The sequence below is a fragment of the Petromyzon marinus genome, chromosome 4 (assembly GCF_048934315.1).
Source record: "Petromyzon marinus isolate PM22_M1 ecotype Great Lakes invasive population chromosome 4, UKy_Petmar_22M1.pri1.0, whole genome shotgun sequence".
Lineage (NCBI taxonomy): Eukaryota > Metazoa > Chordata > Hyperoartia > Petromyzontiformes > Petromyzontidae > Petromyzon > Petromyzon marinus.
In genome coordinates this window covers 7341106-7365624 of record NC_133670.1, presented here as the reverse complement: position 1 = coordinate 7365624, position 24519 = coordinate 7341106, and the positions used below count along the sequence as shown (strand labels likewise).

Here is a 24519-nt window from a genome sequence, read left to right as displayed (position 1 = left end):
CTCTTATCTTGGCTTTGTTTGCGTGACAACATGTGCTAAAGAATGCGGGGAGTCACTTGAATGCAATAGCTTTTTAAACGTATATTGTATTTGGAAGTGTAATGTGACCTCCTCCGAAGGTCTTAGATATTAGATGAAAATGTCTCCCTATCTATTCTGCCACATGGTCGTTTAGATCTAAGGGGTCTTTTAATAGAAAGTCTTCCAAGGACTCATCGTCTCCCAGGAACACATTTTCAAAGCAATGGATTTGGTGGGACTTGTTCATTCATCGCTGCTTCCCAAGGCTGTGAAACTGTCTGCGCGGCTACTTGTGATGTGAACGTAACCCTGTTCAAGCGGCGAGAGTGTGTTCGTTCCTGGAACATTGTATTTTATTGAAACCGATTTATGTCTTGGACCAGTACAAACATGTCCAACAATATAGTGCTGTATGCAAAGAGGAAACCTTCAGGATTTAGTCATTGCTAAATACCCATCTGGTTTCTGGTGAATCAGACCTCGTAGAAAATAGAATGGAGAGAACTACATTAATTTGGACTTAGTTGACTCAGGTGAGGAACCAATGAGGGATTCCACTAATTTAAACAGTGGCAACCTTTATTTATTTTTTTAATCAGAGGGAGAAGTGCCCATAATTACTTGAGAGTGAGTTTATTAGTCTCTAGGGAATCGAAGTCTAGAGTGTTAGGATTCGAGAGGACATTGAATGGAGTTGTCCAGATAACCATAAGGCTCTTGAACCACTACTAAGCTAACGGTAATTGATACTTAACAGCCAGACATGCGGAGATAAAAAGTAAAGCAAGTGTGTAAATGGAATTAAACGACTTAACAAAAAAATTGTATAAAGAAACAAATGAACGGATGATTGATAAACATTGGATTGAGATTGGGTGAACTTTACTCAAGTTAAGCCGTGATTCTAGATTTGAAGCTTTTGTGACTGCAAGGATTCATACTCTTTGTTTTTTTTCGGTAAAGTCACGTAGTTAAGAAATCAATAAAATTTAAAAAAATGAAATTAGTTGTTTTTTTCATTTATTTTATTGTTTTTTTTACCTACGTGACTTTACCGAAAAAAACCCAAAGAGTATTAAGCCGTGATAATGAATGCTTAAAAAAGACACCTAGAGAATGGATATGGAGAGTCCCAAATATTGCAATTTAATAATGACAAATATGTATTTCTTACAGACAAACCTCAGATCTAAGAATAGGTTTTTCCCTTTTTTCTGGCAACAAAACTGAAACTTTTTTTTACAAGGAATCATGTGTGCATTAACCACAATACTTGTGGTCAGAATGCAAACAAAAAACGTACTCTGATAATATGATGCATTGTCCTTGAAACTGATTGGTCCACACCAGAGACAGCTTTCTTTTGAGCCTCGTCTCAAACGGTGTTAGACCAGAGGACGTCAAAAGGTGCAGAGATGGGTGTCAGATGGACTTCAGCATTGCCCAAGAGATGACGAACTATTGCCTGACAGCCCTGAACACGATTGCAAACTTGGATACATGCTGGTACGCTGCTTATCTTTAGAGTTGCTGGGTGTAGGTGCAGGAGGAGAATGTTAAGAATTTCACGGCAGCACAGGGTTAAGTAACTTATCAAAGTTATTGCAGACAGACAGACGGAACCTCTATTATCAACCAGGTAAGAGCAAGGTTGAGACTGCAAGTTTATTTTTCAAGGGAGACCTTGGTTACAATGCAGAATCCAAGAGGAGTTTGCAATGAGCGGGGAGAGTTGTGTGCAAAATGGAAGAGGCACCAGGTTCTTAATACAGGTAGCGAGCACCCAGTGCTCTTGACAATGGAGGGGAAAACCTGAAACCAGATGATGAATGGGCTTTTAGAGCAGACCTTCGAGGACTGCAATCATTTGTGGATCTGGCAGAAGGAAAGAAGCAATGGCTGGATGTGGCAGCAACCCATTAACCTTCATACTGCACTCCGGTATGCGGTGAATTTACAGTGGGGTGCTCGCACGAGCGCACAATTAAAGTGGACATTGAAACTCGGCAATATATATGATTTGTAGACAGACACATTGAGGCACATCGTTCCATCATCAATGGGGGGCAGAGATATAGTCACCAGAAAATCACTAAATGTACACACTGGAACATTCACGGAACGGAAACACCGATGCAACACGCACAGATGACTCGAGGGCAAGCGTTGACAACACAACCCGTGCATGCAAGCGTGCCCACATTGACGGGAAACTCCATTCAGCGTCATGAGCCGCATCTGTGTTTAGATGCTGTACGAATCCAAGTTGTATTGTACGTTGTATTCACGCACAGAGGTGTAGTACATAAACAGTAGTACGCAGAGACGTGTCGCCCTCAGCCTTGGCCCTACGACCTGCATGCAAGGGCAACCAGCGCCTTAAAGAGTCTGAGCGTAGAAATTGAAGGTTTTCCAACCGTGCATTGTCTTCCCATGACTATTCCACGTTGTGGAATATATTATACGCCAGATTTTCCAAATATGTTATGTCAGTCGCGCAGACATTTTAGGAATGTATTCAGCTCAAATGTATTTTTTTTTCCAGTTAACACAAACAAGGTGATGTCAGTAAATTATTTGCCGTGACATTTGGTGGGATGGATCGGTGGAAGAGTGTTCTGCACACTACGCCATTAACCCAGCGGCTTGAGTTTGATCTCATCACAGCTGGCACAATTTGTAAGCGATATCTGAACCGATCCTGGGCCCCCCCCCCCCCCTTGACCAACCCACAGTAAACAGTGTGGTGGAGTATCGTTTTAAAAACACTCTCAACGAGACATGAAATGGGGAGGCCTTTATCCAGCAGCGGATTGAATAATGGCTGACAATTATTGACCGTTCCTTCTTATGGTGGTCAATAATCCAAACTTTCACCCTCCGTTATAGCACTACGATGTCAGCCAGACACCTAGATCTTTTGTTATGTCATCATTTTGAAAGATAACATACATAAGGAGTTCAGAGGCTTGCTGTGTGAGGCAATACAGGAATCGTGGCTTGAATCTCTTGAGAGAAATGGCCATGATGGTAGCAGTAGGAGAGAACAAGGAGGCAATAGACTTATGTATGGCACGTGGTAATTATTAACCTGTGAGTGTAAATCGGCAATATGGACCCGCCGATCAAGCACTGCTTTGTCCTATGCCTTCAGGAGCATTGTGGTAAAAACACTGTCAAGAAGGTCACTTTCATTGCCACACTTATCAACATCATGGGGGCGGTGGGGGGGGGAAGAATGCCAATCCCATCATATCTAGCCTGCTTGGGTCTGCAGAATTGCAGAATATTTTTTTATAAGGTCTTGAGGAAGGGGGTAAGTGAACATGTTGTAAACTAAACTGTTTTATTTTTATTTACCAGGCAAGACCCACTCTGAGCTGTATATCTCTTTTGCAGAAGCGACCTGTCCACATATGATAGCTCAGCAAAGTGGCTTATTGTGTGGAAATGTATAGCAGCCAAATAATCTAAACGCATGTTTCTCAATGTGGAGGGAAAAACCGAGGACCCGGAAAAAAAATCCAGGCGACCACGGGGAGGGAGACACGCAGACTCCAAATATACAGCAGGCGTCAGGGTCAGGATCGAACCCACGACCTAAAAACCAGGCAAGGTAGTGAACATTTCGTCACCTTGGGCCCCCCTCCCCCCCCATGTTGTGGTTGTATAGCTGATGGATATGGCTTCTGCTGTAGTCAACTAATTGCTTCGCATTGGTTAACCATGCCGTGTATGCGAATTACCTGGTGAATGCTGGCTATACTGAAGAGTTAAAAATCTTAATGCGTCACCTGGAGCTTGCTGTAAAGATGAAGTTTAGCCCCATTAAAAACGAAGCACCTGCCGGAGCACTTTACATCGTCAAGCAATCCTCTTGTTTGGCGACACATTGCAGGCTAGATGAGTTCAGGAAAGGTTAGAGAGAAGGGTCGATCTTGTGCAGGAGAAGCTGGTGCCGAGCGGACTTGCATATGGCTGGTGCCAGCAGTGTTATGATATGGGCCTCTGTGGAGGAGGCTTCTGAAAGATGATACTGGGTGGCTGGCTACAGCGCCATTCCACAGCGAAGGCAGGTAGAGGTCCAATGCTCATTGAAGAAAGGATAAGATGGCTGAAACACAATGAGCTGACCTAATGGGCGATGTAACGAGCTGTCATCGTGGTGCATCTTCCAGTCTCCCTGGTCTCGTAACTCATAAGAAGAATGTTTTAGTTTTATATTGTGTCGTTGGTGCAAATTACATCTCATCGCCGTGGAGCCATGGAAATTCTGGAAGGCAGCCAGGTCGTGAGCAGGTGCCATCTATTGCCATAGCTTTGCAGTCTTTTAAGTATTAAGACATTTTCACCCATTAATGAGCGTTTATACAAAATGATTGTGTATATCCTCTGACTTGTGGCCAGCATGTTTTTTTCCACGCAAGCTATGGTACACACTGTGGCGCAATGACTGCCACCGAGTTGCAAATGCCAGCTGTTGTGTCTGTGTGTGCGTGCAATGTTAGATAATGGCAGAGGGGGGGGGTTGTGGTTAATGGTGGTTAGCACACTGCCGCGACCCTACTAGTCCTGGGATACACAGTGGCAGCCGGCCATGATACCAACCACACTACCTGCTCGTGTGCCTTGCCTCCTTTGTAAGTCCTCGCTCATAGCGTTAGCCCCCTGCAGTCTGCAATTCTAATTGGGGTGCTATTTGTCTTGTACCTGGTGCATGCCACTTGCAGTGCTGGCCCAAAGGGAGACAACATCTACGAGTGGAGGTCCACCATCCTGGGGCCGCCAGGCTCAGTGTACGAGGGGGGCGTCTTCTTCCTGGACATCACCTTCACCCCCGAGTACCCCTTTAAGCCCCCCAAGGTATGTACGTATGTACATATGCATGTTGAACGTCTTTGGCACCGTACATAACAAACCGTGCTCATCGCAGGTGCAGGGGAAGGACAACAAACTAGACGCACAAAGCTCTGGTACCTTTGTCACACACACACACACACTTTACTGCTGGGATTTCTGGAGACTGTACATGACCCTGTATTTAAAATACACATGTATCCAAGGTAATCCTTTGATACACGCCAGACATGTTTGCACTGACTCAAGCATACATGCTCGTGGGCATTTAGAAATATGGAACAAGACAAACAAAATATGGAAGGTATTATAGTTTTTTTTTATTTAAACACAGATTAATACATTAAATACCCACTTAACATTTTTATATCTATCTTAAGTATGATGGTAAAATTACAAAACATGTCCATACATGGTGTCTGTGTCAGGTGACTGATTTCTGGTGAATGTTTGGTGAGGAGTGCTGAGTGAGTATCTGGCTAGTGCGAGTTGTAAGTGTTTGCAGAATGATGTCTGGTGAGTGTTAAATGCCTGGTGTGTGACAGACGCGTGCTGAGTGTGTGGTGAGTGCGAGTTGTGAGTGTTTGCAGAATGATGTCTGACAAGTGTTGAATGTATGATGTCTGTCAGGTGAGGGTGGTGAGTGTCTATGAGGAGTGGTGAGTGCGAGTTGTGAGTGTTTGCAGAATGATGTCTGAAAAGTGTTGAATGTATGATGTCTGTCAGGTGAGGGTGGTGAGTGTATGGTGAGTGCGAGTTGTGAGTGTTTGCAGAATGATGTCTGAAAAGTGTTGGATGTCTGTCAGGTGAGGGTGGTGAGTGTCTATGAGGAGTGGTGAGTGTGTGGTGAGTGCGAGTTGTGAGTGTTTGCAGAATGATGTCTGAAAAGTGTTGAATGTATGATGTCTGTCAGGTGAGGGTGGTGAGTGTCTATGAGGAGTGGTGAGTGTGTGGTGAGTGCAAGTTGTGAGTGTTTGCAGAATGATGTCTGGTGAGTGGTAAACGAGTTGTGAGGATGAGATGTCCCTTACTAATGTGTATAAAATTATATAAACGTAATACATGTATACCGTAGACATTCACAATGTTTAATTACGTACGATTATTAACATTTTATCATGTGCTATTTAAATTTACACGCAAAATTACTCATTAACAGCAGAAAGGCTGTCATGCCACATTATTTGTACAATTCCCAAATACAAAACATTGAAACACAGACCGCAAAGAAGCTCACTGGTGTCCTAAAACTCACTATTCTTGAATGGACATATATTAACATACATGCTCTGATTTGTTGGAATATTAAACAACCTCGGTGTAACCCCCACTTTATGGTAATAAAATGCAATGTATTTCAGAGGTTATTAACTTCATGATACCGTTTCGCATTTTGTAAGATGTATAAATGTAACTAATTTGCAAAGAGTAAGGGGACACTGGCTCATACGTACATGAGCAGTCTATAAACTATCATCGCATTTCTCAGATATTAGAAGGAACGTTTTGAAAATGTTCAATATATAGAGCAACTTTCTCTCTGAAGGTCATTTGAGTTTACATTAAAATGTATTCCTATGTCACACGTGTCGTGAGCAACATGCTGTTCACGTTTATATAAATGAGTTATCTTGGTAATATTTGAACAGGGACAACTTCTTTAAGCCAGACTAATTGGGAGAAGAGCCTTTCCAGTGTTGGTGGATGGCCGGCATTCTGCCTTATAATCCCGAGTCAAGGGCGCTCAACATAATGCCCCACCCAGCTTAGAAGTGGTCTTCAACTTACTGACACTGCCAGGTACCCTTCCATGCCAGGCCTCGGCATTGCTCAACCTCCAGGTAAAAACGAGGCTTTGTTCATACCAAGCAAATATGCGTCCTGTCTGAGAATACAAAAGCACATTACAGACACTGCGGGACTTTTTCGATTTAAAGCTTTTGTGACTGCAAGGGTTCATCTTCTTTGGTTCTTTCGGTAAGGTACCTTTCACCTGAAGACGGCCGCTTGCGTTGTGGCCGAAACGTCGTGAGAATTTTATTGTGTTATTTTATTATTTTATTCTCATTCTACGTGACCTTACCGAAAGAACCAAAGAAGACTGCGGGACTTGTTGTAACGAGCTGTGAATCTCGTCTGCATACCCTTCTTCTTCTGCAGGTGACTTTCCGTACACGGATTTACCACTGCAACATCAACAGCCAGGGTGTCATCTGCTTGGACATCCTGAAAGACAACTGGAGCCCAGCACTCACCATCTCCAAGGTGCTGCTATCCATCTGCTCCCTGCTCACCGACTGCAACCCTGGTGAGTTGAGGGCACTGCAGCGTGCCCGTGGTGCCTGCTGGACCCAACCACACAGCCACCTGCCCCATGGTTGCTGACCTTTGGTAGTTTCGTTGAGTCACTGTAGCGGTTGTTGCTGTAGTGTCGGGTGAATCCTCCCAGTGGAGGTGGCAGGGTGGGTTTGGAAGAGGCCGCGGGCGTGGGAGCCAGGCTGGGCAGGAGGGAGATTGTGGAACCACCTTAGTGGATGGGATGAGATTTCTGGTATCATTTTTGTTTTACTCCTATAGCTGTAATTTCGTGATAATAAGTGTGGAGCCAAACGTGATGGGGTTTGCAAAAATAAAAAAAATCACATTTGCCGAGCATGGTTCGAGGCTCAAAAACGCCAAGTGATGAGTATTGCACGTCCGATTGGCACGTTTGGCTGCCTACGGTGTGAAAGACGTTCTGCATACATAGGTATCGAACAGCACTACAAGTTACATATTAATTTATAGCCAATGCAACAATAAATATAGGTCATTATTTAATAACTTAATTTTCCAGAGACTGCAAAATTGGGCTCAATATAAATGTGAAAAAAATGTCACGTTTAGCAAGTTTGTTTGTTGGAGGGACACAACTGCAACACACGTGACCAAAGTTTGTCCATCTAAGACGGTTATTATGGTGGACTGGGAGCAAAATGATGACATGAAGAAGTGAACGAGGGTGGGTAGAAGCACTTTTTGAAAAACTGAACTTGGTGATGAAAGCAGGCGGAGCGATGAAATCCCTTTGCGAGCAGGCCCTGGGTCAGTGGTTGCATTTAAAGACCGCGAGGGCTTTGGGAGGCCTTCATCCAGCAGTAGATAGGTCATGGCAGCTGGTGATGTGTCACAGATATATAATTTACCTGATCTGTATCCCGGGGTACTCTGGCTGTTGCATAATGTCCGTGATGCAGTCATTTTTAGTCTGTTGATGATCGGTGATGCGGCAATCGACTCATCTCGACGAGCTGTACACTACGATGCACCGCTACGGTGCGTGCGAGCGTGCAGGGTTTCAGCGCAATCGTCCTCGCTGCGTTTTGAAATCACGGAGTAGCACTGATTTCGGATTAATTTGTTACCCCAGTCGCGGAGTTAAGTACACCCCTGGAAAAAATAGTGTTCCAGAAATAAAATATTTAATTGCCTCGGCCATTTTGTATTATTTGGTACCCCGGGGTACCACCATAAGGATCATGTGAACCCCACTGTTTGTAAATAATTAGCTTGAATCAAATCGTCATTACAAATTGGGACAATTTGAGGTGGATGACATAAAAAAAACTAATAATTAGCCAGTATACTGTGGTACCAGTCTGTCATTGGATGCAGCAAAAACGAATTCCTTATGCATTTATTTTGCGTCAGTATCTTGATGTTTTTTAAACGGAATTTAATTTTATTTGCTTTTTTAGTGATGTGCTCCAGCTAAGCTAAATAATTAAAACGTGACTGCTCCATTCTGCCAAACAAAGGATGCGCTCCTAATCATAGCCCGCGGTTGCATAGCACAAAAGTATTTTTCTGCAGCGACCACCTCGTGGCACAACAGGAGTTGCCCCGTATTCAGTATATCCCACTGGGCGTTCCTTGTAGATGAAAATCTAATGGCATTAAGCCCCCAAAGAATCTTACAATTTACATTAATTGGCTGTCGGCATCCTAGGGATTATCCCTAGAATTACGTTCCCGTGCACGGTGCGAATGTAGATCGTTTGTTTTTCTACGTTTGTTGCTTTGCTCTGAACCCAGCGGCAAACGTGTGCCACGCCAAGCATGCGAGACCATGTTTGTCCTGAGTAGATGTCTTGTGCTGCACAAGCCAATTTGACAGCGGCATTGTGATTTGCACAAACTGTTGAAGACGTTAATTGTCACACATATAGCAGGGTCCAGCTTGGAATATTTGACCTGTGTCCTATTAAAAACATTTACAATAGGTAGGACAAAGAAGCACCTTATCATCTACATAATGAAAAATCGTTCATTATTAACATAGCAAACATATTAACATTATCAGCTAATGAAGTATAAAAATGTTATGCAGGAGGGCGTCGGTTCCATCCTGACCCTGACAATGCCTTTAAATTTGGAGATGGCGTGTTCTCTCTCTCCCCTTGGTAGCGTGGCTTTCTCTTCGGGTCCTCCGGTTTTGCCCTCCACATTTATAAACATGCGTTCAGATTATTTGGATGAATTCCTACATTGTGATAATAAGACACTTTGATGACCTATCATTTGTCGCCAGATCACCTCTGAAAAAGAGCGAATAGCTCACTGGGCTTTACCTGGCAAATAAAATAGTAGGATATTGTTAAGAGATGCACAATATGAAGACAAAATATCATTTCATGTCGTGATCCATTGGGATTGAGGGCTTCACCACAAGTGGCACAGAGGGGGGGGGTTCACTCTGAGCACGCTGCTGCTACTGAAGCGGCGTCCAACAGCCTGGCCCTGCGGCCCCCACCACTCCAGCACGCCACGCGTGCGTGTACACAGCGAGCGTGTGGGCAAGGCGTGCGCGTGCACAGTGCCGTGCGTGTGCACAGCGTGTGGGGGAGGAAGTCCCCCGTGTCATGTGCTGGGCAGGCAGTGGTGACGGCGCTCCAGAATCTCAGCGCTCGCTCAGGCAGGCACAGGTCTTCCTCATAGGTGCTCATCCGGCGGCTGCTGCTGCACGAAGCTTGTGTGCACGGGCAAGGTGTGTTCCAAAACTGGGCAGATATAGGTCTGATCAACCACACACGTCCCATGATTTCTTACCCAAGCGGTACAATTCACACGGCTTAAACGGTATAACTGCACAGTAGAATAGTTGCTCACCTGTTTTCTGGAATGTTTGCTTTTTAACCCACCATAAATAAGCTTGGATAATCTGCAAGTATTATGTTTCCTACATATTTCCAAAATTATCATTAGAGACCTGGACTAATATCCTAATCAATGAATCTACTGAAAAGGTCCTGCGACTCAGTAAAAGCGTGTAGATAATGGATGGGAAACTCAAAAAACACTCAGTGTATTAATCATTATCGCTGCCTTTTAACGGAAAAAAAAATATCGAGTAGGCTTGACACTTTGAGTTCAGCAGCCCTTCAGAGCAGAGAAGGCAGGAAGATTGCCGTATAGGTGGAGATTGCATTTTACACTGTGGAGCTTGAGAGCTGGGAAATATTCGTCGAGTTTACAAATGACAGTCAGGTGGTTTAGTCTGAGTGGACATTAAGTGGTCAAACCTTTTAAATCAACGAGTCTTGAACGGCATTTTTCCTTTCAGATTTCACTTTCCCTTTTGCAAATATATTTCTCACTTGTAAGGTTACTGCATTCATCAAAATTATTGGAAGCAGAAATGTGTTTATAATATATATTTATGGTCTATGTTTGTAATTTGACTCATTCAGAATTGTAAATGGAGATGAGTCAACATGCTTGGTCATACAATATGATTTGACCTTTTTTGACTCAATCAAGATGCGCTTCCCTCCCCAAATGTTACCCCTCTGTTCTTCTCTCTCTCTCTCTCTGTCCGCCCGCCCCCCTCCCCACCACCAAAATCCCAACCCTTGTTACCTTCTCCAGCTGATCCGTTGGTGGGAAGCATCGCCACACAGTACCTGACAAACAGGGCTGAGCATGATCGGATGGCTCGCCAGTGGACCATGCGGTATGCCACGTAAGCGGGTTGTCGCCCAAAAGAGTATTTTCAACAAGGGGTGATCGAGAAGTTTATGGCCCGATGTAGAACTTTCATCGTGCTCACCTTGATAAAACCGTGCTATTGCCCGACCTGCCCCCCCCCCCCCCCCATGCAGTTCAAAGTGCTTAGTTCCATTGCTCATGAAATATACATTGTCTTCTTACGACTCAAACCGCTCATTTACACCATTTTTTGTTGTCATTATCAGTCAAAAAATGTCTTTCTCTGAAAGAGATTTTTTTTTACTTTTGGAAAACATGCAGGAGTCACTGGAAGGCCCAGATCTGATGATTGTGTGGAATGAGCGACCAATTCAAATGCGACATCACGAGTGGCAGCCATGGCAACTTGGAACTTGTGAGCTGGACCATTGTTCTGTTAAAACAGCACAATGTATCGTGACGTTTTGAACCTTTTTGATAATTTGTGAAGTTTTTCTTTTCAATTGGGATCTTTGCAATGCTGCCGTGTGATGAATGAAGGTGGCCAAAAAAAATAATGTTGTGACTTGATCTGCCTCCCATGAAAGCAACACTTTGCCTAGCCTTGAAGTCTACACTTTAGTGGTAGTGATTGTGTTTCCAATAAATTATCTGAGCTTCGGTCTTTGAATCAAAGTGACAGATGCATGTTTTCATCTTTAGTCACGTGTGTTTTAGATAACCTTTTTAAAAAAAAATGGAATTTGATTTATGGTCCAGGTGAACATGACTGCCTGAATCTAGTTCGCTTTTACTCGACGTTCAACATTTTTGAGGACCCACGTCGTAGACACTTGCTTGTCCCCCTATATTGTTGGTCAATATGCCTTTTGAGATACTATATGATGGGCCACAAGTCTCAAAAATATTTCTTAAACATCGGACAGCGGTGGTGTTGATTAGCTGATAAAATGTTTATTATTTTCAATGTTAGTAGTTGGGCGGACATACCCATGGCACATCGGGGTCACAAGTCCTCTTCCACATTAAATCCCCTGCACACCGCTAACCATGAAATATGATGAGGCAGAGTCTGCTTCGTCAGTGTTGGGTCGTGTCCTTGTTTTGACGTTATCGTGTGACTTTTCTCAGCTCGGATTTCATTATTTTTCAACTAACACAGACAATTCAAACTCCTATTCGGCATCAAAACACGGTAATCATCATGAAATCAATTGAATCTGTTAATGGAACATTTACACTTTGCGTTGTAGCACTAATAGTTCTGTGTTGGGCCGTGGATCATTGATCACCCCTTGTCAAACCTTTCATGGAAAAAATAGGGGGAACCGAGATGTATATGGTGTAAAGTCACTCAAACTGTAAAGTGATTTTCTATTATAAAAAGGAAAAAAAACAAAAAGCAACTAATGATTTCTAGAGCCTTTGCAGGTGAGCTTTGAGGTAGCATCGTAGGCCAATTTTGTCTCGTTTCCATTAGGGATGTAGTGCGCGTTTTGAATATAACCTCCAAGAGTTCATAGATTAACGTGGGCAGTGCCAGATTTTTTGCATGTGTCAGTGCGTGTGTTCCAGTTGGTTCCTGATTGCAGTGTTACATTGTATTTTCAGTATCTTGACATGTTGGAGTAGTGTTTCAGCAGTAAACTATTATTCAGGAAATGCAGTCTTTCAAAGGTGGAAATCTGTGTGCGTGTGTGGTATAGAAGAGAGCAAATGTCTCCCTGAATGTCCTTATCAGTTTTTCTTTCGTTACAGTCTCCAAAGGGCGCAGCAGGTTGAATGTTTTCCCCTTTGCTCATGTACAAGCTTGTCCATATGTATCACCATCCAGTAAATGAATGGTGTAGTTCATATGAAGAAAAGTTCATTGCTTTTTTGCTTTTAGATTAATATTTGTATTGAAATTGCCTGAACTAATTTTTAGGTTGTTGCAACCACAACATATTTTAATGTATGTTCAACTTCTTTCGCATCGTACGTAGCCAGCCGTGCTAATCGGAGGTGCGGCGGGAGGGCAACCAACTAAACACAAAAAGCAGTTCTAAAGAAATGAGTTTTTCAATCTAGATTTCAAAGTGCATAGCTCCAGTGGCTTCCTAATATCGGAATGAAGAGCGTTCCAGACGGCCACAGAAGCGCATCTGAAAGCACGCGATGCAGTGACCGTCTTTGTTTGATGGTGCACACAAGCACGGTTTAAGTGGATAGGTAAAATGTTAAAGGATAATATTTTAAGAAACAGCCTTTGTCAGAAAGGAAAAAAATATGTTACTTTGACCAGTGAAGCCTTCTTGAGCTTAATAAAGTAGGGATATGCATGAGTTGTTGGATGTTTAAAAGCTAGTGCAATCTCTTGTTATTGTAAATGTACATAATGTTTACATTTTATTGGAATTTTCCCAACACTAAATTCGGGGGTTTCAGCCATTTCCAAAACATGTGATTAAGACCCTAATTCCTAATCCTTGGCAACTGTGCACTGTTAGATTTCCCAGGAAATGTTAGGCCTGGCAAATGTTACAAACTCATAGCCATGGTTTTCTTTCACCGTTACCAGTAATACATTTTAAATTTAAATCTTTAACCTGTACATTTTTCTGACGTAAGGCATAATGAATGCAATAAGACGATTTACTGTAACTGTTTAACATGTAGGCTTTCGCGACCAATATCATCCATAATGGAGTTTTTTTGGATTAGATCACGTAAATATATAAAAGTGTCGTTAAAACCCGCCACCACCCGACACAGCCAACTAGTAAGGGTTGTCACGTAAACAGAACGTGGCCAGTTCGTCACTAGTACAGCACACCGGTGTGTTGGAGAGCCAAGCCACAACATTTACAAACCGAGTACGACGTTTCGCCAGTGATTACAACTAGCTTCATCAGGCGATAGCCAGATTTGTGGAGAAGTCTTAACTGTTTCGTTCCTTAAATAGAGGCGTAGACGTGGTGACCACGCTTCTACTCTCTTGCGCCACGTGGGGGGAGGGGGGAAATTCTGAGGCAACGTACATTATGCATTAACCTGATGTCCCATAAAGACCCATAGTTAGTACAATAGGCTCTGCCATGTACAAATTAGCACAATACGTAACGAAACAAATACAGCCCTACATCGGTAGGACCTCTTCGTTCATCAAAAACTCTCAACATCTCGTAAATATAATCAAAGGTAATAAGCTTAACCCTAACGATATTCTCGTAAGTTTTGACGTGACTTCTCTGTTCACGAGGGTTCCGGTCAACGAGTCAATTAAGTTACTCGACACTGGTAACGAACAAAGGTTTAGCCAAAGATATCCCAAGACTAGCTGAACACTGTCTAAAGAACGCTTACTACTTGTGGCAAAGTGACTTCTATAAACAAAAGGAAAGAGCAGCAATGGGTTCTCCTTTGTCTCCTGTGATAGTGAATTTGTACATGGAAGATTTTGAAACAAGCAATAGCTTCAAGCACACTAAAGCCATCTGCTTGGTTTAGATATGTGGATGACGCATTGGTGGTCTGGCCACACGGCAAATATACACTGAACGCATTTCTAAATCATCTCAACTCGCAAAACCCATCCATCCAGTTCACCATGGAAGTGGAAGCTGACAGAATTCTACCATTTCTGGATTTTCTGCTCGGACGGGGTTGAAGTGGTAAAATAACACACGGTGTTTGCCGAAAGAAAACGCATACTGATGCCTATCTAAATGCAGAGTCACACCATCATCCCACACAGAAATCTGCTCTTATCAAGACGCTCATTCATCGAGCTAAGAAAGTGCCAGATGGTGACAGTCTGAGAAGTGAAATTCAACATGTGAAAGAAGCGCTGCAAATGAACGGTTACAATGGTGCACAAATCAACAGGGCAAATAATGCCCAAACCAAATAACACGACCATTGAAACTGCCCAAGTAATTAAAACGATCAAATACTGTACATTGTGGGAGTAACTGATAAACTATCCAGATGTTTGGAAAAACAAAACGTCCGAGTCAGATTTGGCACGGTACATAAAATACAGAAATTAATATCTGGTACAAAAGATGTATTACCAAAGCTATCAACAGAAGGTGTGTACAGGGTTAACTGCACGTGTGGTAAATGTTACGTTGGGCAAACAGGACGAATGATCAGCACGAGACTAAAAGAACATCAGAGAAATATTAAATTCTCCCAAATACAACTGTCAGCAGTAGCCTAACACGCGTGTCAACAAGGACACTCAATTGGTTTTGATAATGTTTAAGTTCTGTGCAAAACTAGCTACTACTGGCCAAGACGAATTAGAGAATCTATCGAAATTGAAAGAAATAAAAATAAGTTTAACCGTTCGGATAGCTACCGCCTTAGTGCTGCGTGGAAGCGAATCATCAAATAATACATTATTTAAATGCATGCATACAAAGGGCAGCGTACTTCAATAGGGATTACCGTTGGTACAGCTATTTTAATAAACACAATAGACAGGAAGAACAAGTTCAAAGGGCTTGCATAATGCACACGCATAATGTACGTTGACTCAGTAATTTCCCCCCCACAGTATGCAAGAGCACAGAAGGGTGGTCACCACATCTACGCCTCTATATAAGGAACGAAACAGTAAGACTTCTCTACAAATCTGGCTGTCGCCTGATGAAGCTAGTTGTAATTACTGGCGAAACGTCGTACTCAGATTGTAAATGCTGTGGCTTGGCTCTCCAACACACCGGTTAGTCCTGTACTAGTGACGAATTGGCCACGTTCTGTTTACGTGACAACCCTTACTAGTTGGCTGTGTCGGGTGGTGGCGGGTTTTAACGACACATATTTACGCGATCTAACCAAAAAAAAACTTATGGATTACTGTAACTGTTTTATTTGTGTGCTGAAGCTGTACCGTGTGCTGTCGAGTTCCCCTGAACATGACTGTAGTTTATACGATTTACAAATTACATTTATTATGCAAACTACTCATTGGGTTTTTGTTTATTTTATTTGACTGCACCAGCAAGGAAACTCAAGGCCTCGTGTACCATTTAGTGCAATGGAAATGCGCCGTTGTTGCCTGAAAACTCTGCCCCGCAGAGCAAATAGGCACGTGACCTGCGTTATACCTAACATTAGTTTCAGTGGCTGAAATGGCAGTGCCACGAGTTATTTTGTGTGCGCATTAGTGGGCAATCCAGAATAGGTGAACAGTGTTTGAGATGATGACAAGGCCATGTCAGCGCACCACTTAAGAGAACAAAAAAAAAGCACCACCTCCGTCCAGTTTAAACAATTCTGTACCTGCACAAAGGCACAAAGAGATCGCAGCAATTGAGTGTCGAAGAGGGTTAGCCACTGGGCGAAGAGTCACATTAAGTGTTGGCGGGGGGGGTATAGTGTCTGATGTGGTCGGCACCATTCATGGCTTTGCACTGGTCAGAACTGCAGTGCAACAAGCAGACAACTGAAGATGTCTGGCTTTTGAATGCAGATGTGATCAGCATAATTTCCTCGCACGATGAGGTGCTCAACTTGACAGTTTTTTATTAAGAGTTTACAAATACAAGAGTCGATATAATCATGAAGAGGAGAGGCGCATGCCGGTTGCAGATGGGTTTTGAGGCTCGTCACAAAACAGAGCTCTCGTCTCCTGTACAATGTTCATCAGCAGCTGTTGCCCTCCTGAAAACTGGATCCTTTCTCAGCTCTGCAATGCGACACTCTTTTTCACTCGTGCACAGGATAATTTCATCACTTCATCCTCCTTTAGGTCACTTTTAATTAATTGGGTCACAATCTGCTTTCGAAAAGCTCCCCCGGATAGAGTAATCTGCTGCATTAATTACATTACTCTGAAAACACGACTTATTTTGCCCACGTTACCTTTCGTAAAACGTTGCAGCCATTCTCCATTCTTGCCATGCACAGCAACCTTTGGGGGAGGGGGAGGATATTCGTTATTGCTTGAATTTAAGGGAGCGCAATACATCTACAACGTGAGTAATTAGAAGAAGAAAAAGCCCTGTTGTACTCACGTGACGCATTTCTTCGCTGCTTCGTACATGAGGCCCCTTTTTTGTCCGTTTATGTAAGCAAATGGATGTTTCTAGGGAAACATCCACAACGTTATCTATATTTCTGTCCAACACAACATGGTTCAAGAAAGCCTAAAAACGCGTACCAAAGGAATATTTTTTTTTACAAACCACATCCACATTTCTGCTGCTATGTGAAAATACAGGTCAAATTGTAATTGTAAGAACCTATAAATTATTAAGACGTATTGCCATCATGGATTCACGATTAGTGGATTGGGTTCAGTTGATCCCTTGAGCCATAGCCATTATCAAGCTGCTTATATTTTGGGTTTTAATTGAAACCAAATCAATTATTTGGTACTTTCCGCTCATGGCATTCGGAAACATTGTATTCTGCCATCTTCATTGGACTTGCTGATCATGTATCCTCACTGTTTCAGGGCAGATAGCCACAAGTATATGTACATGAAGTATTAGCAGCACAGTAAATGATTATTCATGGGCAGTATTGTTCTCTATTTTAAGAAGTTAGGTTTTTTGTTTCATGAATCTAAATGTGTGTACTATGTGGTTAAGATTATTTGGATGCTAGCAAGTAGGTCAGGTACAAGCTATATTAGGTTTTGGGAACAGTATACGGATGTGTATGTACAATGAAAGACTGTTGAATAGAAGACTGTTCTGTATTGATAAATGTCATTAAAGGCACTGTTTTTCTCATCTGTAAAACATGTTGTCATGATTTATTTCTGTAATTTGTCTCGTTACAGGTTGAGAGATGCGCCATTGAATGATGTAAATGAGAATATTTTGCCCATTATGTTCCAAGAAACTTCCACAAAGATATATTGCTTGAGTTGCTAATTACAGGGTACAGTGTCAATTTGAGATTTTATTTCACGGCTGATCCATTATAACTTTCCACAGGTTGCATCTGCTTTTGAGTTTTCACATTTTGAAGGCTGACTGCTTCTATATGTGTGCAGGCCTGCTATTTCTCAATGAAAAATATTTCATTCTGGGGTCCTTACCATAATGCCTGTGGTGGTTCAGGCACATGTAACTCTTGCAGCAGTGAGAAGACCATACGTTCTCCAAGCTGCGATTTCAATGTGAAGCCTGGCGATTTTTTTAAGAACGCTTATCGCCACTAATTAATACCACTGTAAAAGTGTGAAACATTCTTAACATTCACTGCCCAGTAAATTGATTGACAATTTCTCTTCATTATTCGTTTTTTTATATTTCACTGTGAAAACTTAGATCTGCTGATCCTGGTCTACTTATTCCATAGACCAGACCGTGTTCTATGGGAGCCAGAGCTTTTGTACCTCGGCTGCACAATTGTGGAATTCCCTTTGTCCAACAGGGAATTCGGAGTCTGTTACACTTTAAATCACGTGGTAATACCTGTCTTTACAACAGGCTTGCTTCATAACCTAAGCTTTATGTCAAATGCTTTGAGGCATTGTGCGAATTACACAGCAGATAAACGAATATATTATTTTGACTTCAAACTTTCTTGACTGCAGGAATTCATATTATTGGTTCTTTCAGTAAAGTTGCGTAGATAGAAAATAACATGATAAAATAAATGAAAAATAATAGATGGAAAATAATAAAAGCCAAAAACCCACGACGTGACTTGGGCAAAATTGAGAATTGTCAGCAATATAAGTGGGAGCTGGCTTCATTACACATCCCACGTCCCCCGTACTGTGAAACTTATTCTGCCTCCCAATTGAAATGTGGCAAGTTCAATCCCAGATAGACGTTATTAGGTAATACATACCAATAATAGAGTCCTTCGCATAGGCAGCTTTTGACCGTGGTATCCTCTTCTAGCCACCCACTTCTTCCCACAGAAATATTAGGAGAGATGTGTGTGTGTGTGCGCGCGGTGTGTGGGGGGGGGGGGGGGGGTGGATCCGGTGCTTTTGCGACCTAGAATATTGCTCTGGTTATGGATTGATTCCTGGTGATTTCAGGGTGAAATTCTGGTCGGTAATGGCAGCCTGTGTTGGCTGGGGGGTAGCGTTTCACCGCAACTCTGTGGGGACCCAGAAATAATTTGTGGCAGTCAGGGCCCTTGGGGATCTTGAGTTTCCGTTAGGTATAGATTGTTGTGGCTCTTGTGTGTAGGATATAAACGGAACTGGAGCATGTTGTACGGCTGCATACACAGCATTGAATCTTGTCTTAATGCTCCACACAACTGATACTATTTGCTTTTTCCCCTGCTCTGAAAACAAGCGCTGTGGATTCTCGCAAGGGAATGTCAAAGATGTATTGGTTGTTTATCTTGCAGACATTCAGTAAACATAACCCTGCTCAATTGGCAATTACTATTTTTGTAACCAGGTAAAGCCCACTGAGCTGCTAGCTATTTTTCAGAGGCGACCTGGCCATACATGATAGCTCATGGAAGTCGCTTATATCATGACATGTGGAAATGTATCGTGGCAGCCAATTCATCCAAACGCGTGTTTCTAAATGTGGACGATCTGGAAATACCGACATCTTCAGGATCTGGGATCGAATCGACGAACTCCTGCGTACCAGGCGAGGGAGATGACATTTCGCCACCGATATGCTTGGTTACCATACACGTCCATGCTGATGTTGGAGATAACATTCAGGATCCGCCTTTGCAAAATTACGAGTCGGTTCAGCATGCGGTTGCTGTTTATGTCGTGTTCTGGGCAGTTTGAAATGCTGTAATCAACATTGTAATCGCCTTTAGAATAAATCAGTTGATACGAATGTTTATCACCACAACGTATGTGCTCTTTCAACAATTACCCTATCGTTACCAGAAAATTTGACCAATTAGCAGCATCGCCACCACAATTGCATCACCGCTACGATCAGCAATAGCATCACCGATGCCACCGCAACCACTGCCACCACCAACTTGGCTACACGTCAGCGGCACCACGTTTGGCATTCCCTGAAGGGGTTTTTTTTTAAACACGTAGCCAACCTGGACATCAGAAGCTTTTCGGTGGTCACATTGCACAACAATTTGGCATTTGACTTGCTTGTGGATTCCCGTTAGCGTTCATCTTCCGTGGTGACGGAGAGGCAACCACCAACCATAGCTGGACTCCTCACAAGGTGATCACTGGCACGCTCCAGCTCCGATACATTTGAACTACCTATACCGTACTGCATCATGTACCGGAGTTAACGATCATTTCATTATTATTAACTCCCGCTCCACCTCCGCCACCATCCCCTCGGTGTTGAAAGTGTCTGACCACTGAGATTAGGCCGGGCGCTATCGTTTGCGCCTGTCCTTCAAGGCTTCCAGCACGTGTCGATGAAATCCGTACGTAGTATAGTGGTAAATAGGGTTACAATTACTGTAGATGTTTATTATGCCCCTTGCACCAAGTCGTGGACCAACTGTGATAGGTTTGTGATCGCCATCACTGCACCGCCAACAGCACTCGGGCAGTGGACAAGAACGAGCGGTAGAGCGTTTCACGGTTCGATTCCAGTGGCCGCCCTGGTCAATGTCGTGTTGACCAAACATAAATGTGCACTTTCTGCTTCGTTTAAACAAAAACTAAACTTTTGATTTTTCATAAGGTAAGGCCCACGGAGCTGTATAGCTTATTTTTAGAAGCGACCTGGCCACAAATGAGAGTTCAACGAAGTGGCTTATGACGTGGAAAATGTACATCAGAAGCCACATCGATTTGTCCACAAATTTGCGACGGTTGAATCGCCTACAAATGGCTCCGTTGTAATCATCGCCCCCTACTGCGAAAACTTGGAACAGGACCCTCTTGAAAAGGAGTTGCGAGACGTCGGGTTTCCCCGAGTGAACAAACGCAATAATTAAAAATACCGCCACAAACCATTAACTATCTCATTACCAATCACCATCGCGGCCACGACCGTCATTATCCATCACCATGAAACGCCCTCTATATATATCTCCAACCATATTACTTTGCTTAGAGATTCCCTGTGTACATTCGGTCGGCAATGCGCAGTTTATAAACTCACAAGGTTGGTGTCGTCTCAGCTCGGGACAAACTCCTGACTTGTGTTGTCAAACGCACTCTCATGGGCTTCACCCACAGCTTGTGAAAAAAAAAAACCTCAAGGCCGTTGACTTCCTTCCGAATGATCATTGTCATCCTATTGAGTGAGATATCTTGATTTGAAGCTTTCGTGACTGCAGGAATCCATACTCTGGTTCTTTCGGTAAAATAATTGTAGATCACGACGTTTCGATCGCAACACAAGCAATCGCCATCAAGTTGGACAAACCCCTTGCAGGATAAAAAATAATTTGCTGAAGTAGTCGTTTTTTTTCTGTGTTGTGATCGTGATCTATTGTTTTTTCTACCTAACGGTGACTTTACCGAAAGAACCAAAGAGTATGAGTGAGATATGTTCACTTTGCGACACTGCTCCGGCCTGCAAAGACATGGGCATCAATAATTGTTGTAGTTAAATAACAGGTCCCTGCAGGGTGGGCTGGTAGGACAAGTCTCTGCGCTGTCTATTGCTGATTTTACACCCAACAGCACGAGATTTCACTTCGTTAAAGTATTGAAAGGGGACGGACGGACGGACACATTAATCTATTGCAGGCTTGTACACTCAGTTTACAACTTCGTTCCTACCAGTATTAACACCTTGCTGCGTGAAACGTTGATGCCGGCTTCTGAGTAAATTAGGAATAGCAATGTTATTTATATGTGCGTTATTGTAATACTGCATTTTATTGCTACAAACTATCAAGGACAGAACGTTGCTTTTTAGCTCTGATCGCAGTGTTTAGGCTGTTAGGCTATTTTGGAGAGATTAACACCTCCAGAGTTATTGGGGCACATTTATACTTTCCACCAATCAACATTCCAGTAACTTCGATGAATCAATATAAAAATTTCATCGCCACACTTAAAGAAGGTGCAAAAACATGTATTTAATCAATTTCGTAGCCTTGTTATAAGTTTCCAGCAAAGAAGCATTATCCAAATCTGTTAGCTTTGGAGAACAATTGATTCAAACTTCATCGGGTTATACAGACTTTAGGCAATTAATGAAGGCTTAGAACAACCGCTTGTCTCGGAATGAATATGGCCCATTCCAAATGTGCGACCTATCATTTCACGGGGGGGGAGGGGGGGCTGACATGTTCGAACCAGTTAAACAGCACCCACCTGCCTTCTCCCACCGCGCCACCTTGCCGTGAGCCATTCGTTACGTGAGCCAAAACTGGGTGAAGAAGGCTGGAGGGGCTTGCGGTCCGACCCACGAGGCAATTGGGCAACGCAGTCAAGGGGCTACGTCTCCCAAGACCCGCATGCGATAACACCGCACATATACCATCAGAAGACTGCTCAGGATACTCAATTTTTTGGATACGTATTATTCGCATGCCTTTTTGGCTGTTAGCAGGCAGCACGGATCAGAGTTACATTCACAATGGGGCAATTATATACTGCCATGCACAATATATAGGGCGAGAAGGCATTGCAGCAAAATAATACATTATTGCGCAATACTTCTGTGCTCTCGTATGGCTCTCATCTTCACCAACTCGCACTGACCTGCGTGGTGCAGTATGGTCCAATAATACTCGCGACCAGCACGGCACGAGGGGTGGCCCTTATCAATAACCGTCGTGACAAAAGGCGCTGTACATGTAGAACATGAGGCGATGCGCATTCAGTCATTCCGAAACACGTTGACATAGTTGCAGTGACGCTATCTCAACCGCACGCTGGGGGAGGGAGATGTTATGCACGACCTCGCGGAGCGAAGAGCACCACCACGATATCTCTCACCCGCAACGAGCCGAGATCGCCATCGCGTTCGCGTGCAAACAGCTCTGGTCTCAACCTGCTGCAGTGACAGTGATGAGCAGCAGCCTGCTGCTGCTGCTGCTCATCACTGTCACTGCTCCCCCCACCTCCCTTCTCCCAGTGCCGGATTCTTCTCGTAGCAAAAGTAGCTTCTACATATGTAGCAGCTACGGGCCACGCACTTTCAAGGGCCCCGCGCTAAACGCTTTCAAGCTATCAATTCGGGCTCAGTGATTTCTGCACTTGCTCTATTACTATAGTACTATACCGCCTTCAACCTTAACGAACGACTGGGTGTTTAAGGTGAGCGATTCGTCGTGTTATCTGGCTGTATAGCAAATGAAAAAATACAATTACTATGCACGTTAACATTTTGTAATTTAATATATATTTTTAGGACCCCTTGATAACATATACTACAGCCCCCGCTGTACTGGCTCTCTCCGCCCCAGCACGCATCTGCAGCTCTGCAAATCAGTAAAGAGTTGCAGAGGAACACCGCCCTCACTCAGATCCACTGCCGTGGCCGCAATGAAGGACGTCCTGTGTCCCAGCAGCTCCCTGTAGCCCCCTGGGGGCACAGCCTAGTTTGGCGAGGCATGCCCGTTCACAACCCGCATGCCGTGGGTTATTGATGGTGGGACATCGCCTATGCCCGACAAAGCCAGTCTGTACAATTTGACGTTGCTTCCAAATGTTGTGGTAAGCGCACTGCGCTACAAACCCGGCGACCCACGTTCGATTTGCTCTCACGACCTATAACTGGTGGCAATTTTTTGAGCCGGTTCTGGGTCTCCGCTAGGTTGACTCAGCCTTAAATGAGCAGCTGGTGTGGAGTGCGCATCAGGCGGCCGGGCGTGGTTGCTGGCCACCCATCTCCTCTCGTGTGCCGTGCCAGCCTTCATAGGTGCTCGCGAACAGCACTTGCCCCAAACAGTCTGTTAAGTCTATATGGGGGGAGAGGCGGAATCTTTTCAAATTTGTTCAGGGTGTGTGTGTGAAACATTTAAATACATAAGAAATATGGGATTCGGTCAAGGGAGAACAAAACGGCTCTCCCCTCCCACTTCGTGTGGCTCAATGGGGTTTTATTATACACGTCCTGCCAAATGAATAGCTGCTACGGACACAAACACCCACGCTACTTTAACACGTAGGCTTTCGCGACCAATATTATTCATAATAAACGTTGTTGGGTTAGATCGCGTTATTTATAAATGTGTCGCAATCCTCCACCACCCGACACGGCCAAACAGACCTCCTTTGCCAGTAGCAAAATATAATAATAGGGCTTTTCCCCTTTTTTCTGGCAACAAAACTGAAACCTTTTTACAAGGATTAATGTTAAATTTCAATTTAAGAATTCATCTTTGGTTCTTTCGGTAAAGTCACGTAGAATGAGAATAAAATAATAAATTAATAAAATAACACAATGAAATTCTCACGTTTCGGCCACGACACAAGAAGGCCGCTTGCGTTGTGGCCGAAACGTCGTGATAATTTAATTGTTATTTTATTATTTTATTCTCATTCTACGTGACTTTACCGAAAGAACCAAAGAGTATGAGTGAGATGTGTTCACTTTGCGCCTCTGCTCCGGCCTGCAAAGACATGGGCATCAATAATTGTTGTAGTTAAATATTATTAACACCTTGCTGCGTGAAATGTTGATGCCGGCTTCTGAGTAAATTAGGAATAGCAATGTTACTTGGTCAAGTTGCCATTTATATGTGCGTTATTATAATACTGCATTTTATTGCTACAAACTATCAAGGACAGAACGTTGCTTTTTAGCTCTGTCGCAGTTTAGGCTGTTAGGCTAGAAGGATTAACGTCTG

General features: G+C 43.4%; 1 protein-coding gene across 1 annotated transcript in view; it reads left to right on the top strand.

Annotated features, from left to right (window-relative positions):
• Positions 1 to 17582, top strand: part of LOC116938795 (ubiquitin-conjugating enzyme E2 E1) — a 68835-nt gene extending 51253 nt beyond the window's left edge. Inside the window, exons 4-6 of the mRNA XM_032946434.2 lie at positions 4752 to 4884; positions 7039 to 7186; positions 10786 to 17582. Coding sequence (XP_032802325.1) covers positions 4752 to 4884; positions 7039 to 7186; positions 10786 to 10883 — 379 coding nt within the window. The 3' untranslated portion in view covers positions 10884 to 17582. The remainder of the gene's footprint in view (positions 1 to 4751; positions 4885 to 7038; positions 7187 to 10785) is intronic.
• The last annotated feature ends 6937 nt before the right edge of the window (positions 17583 to 24519 follow it).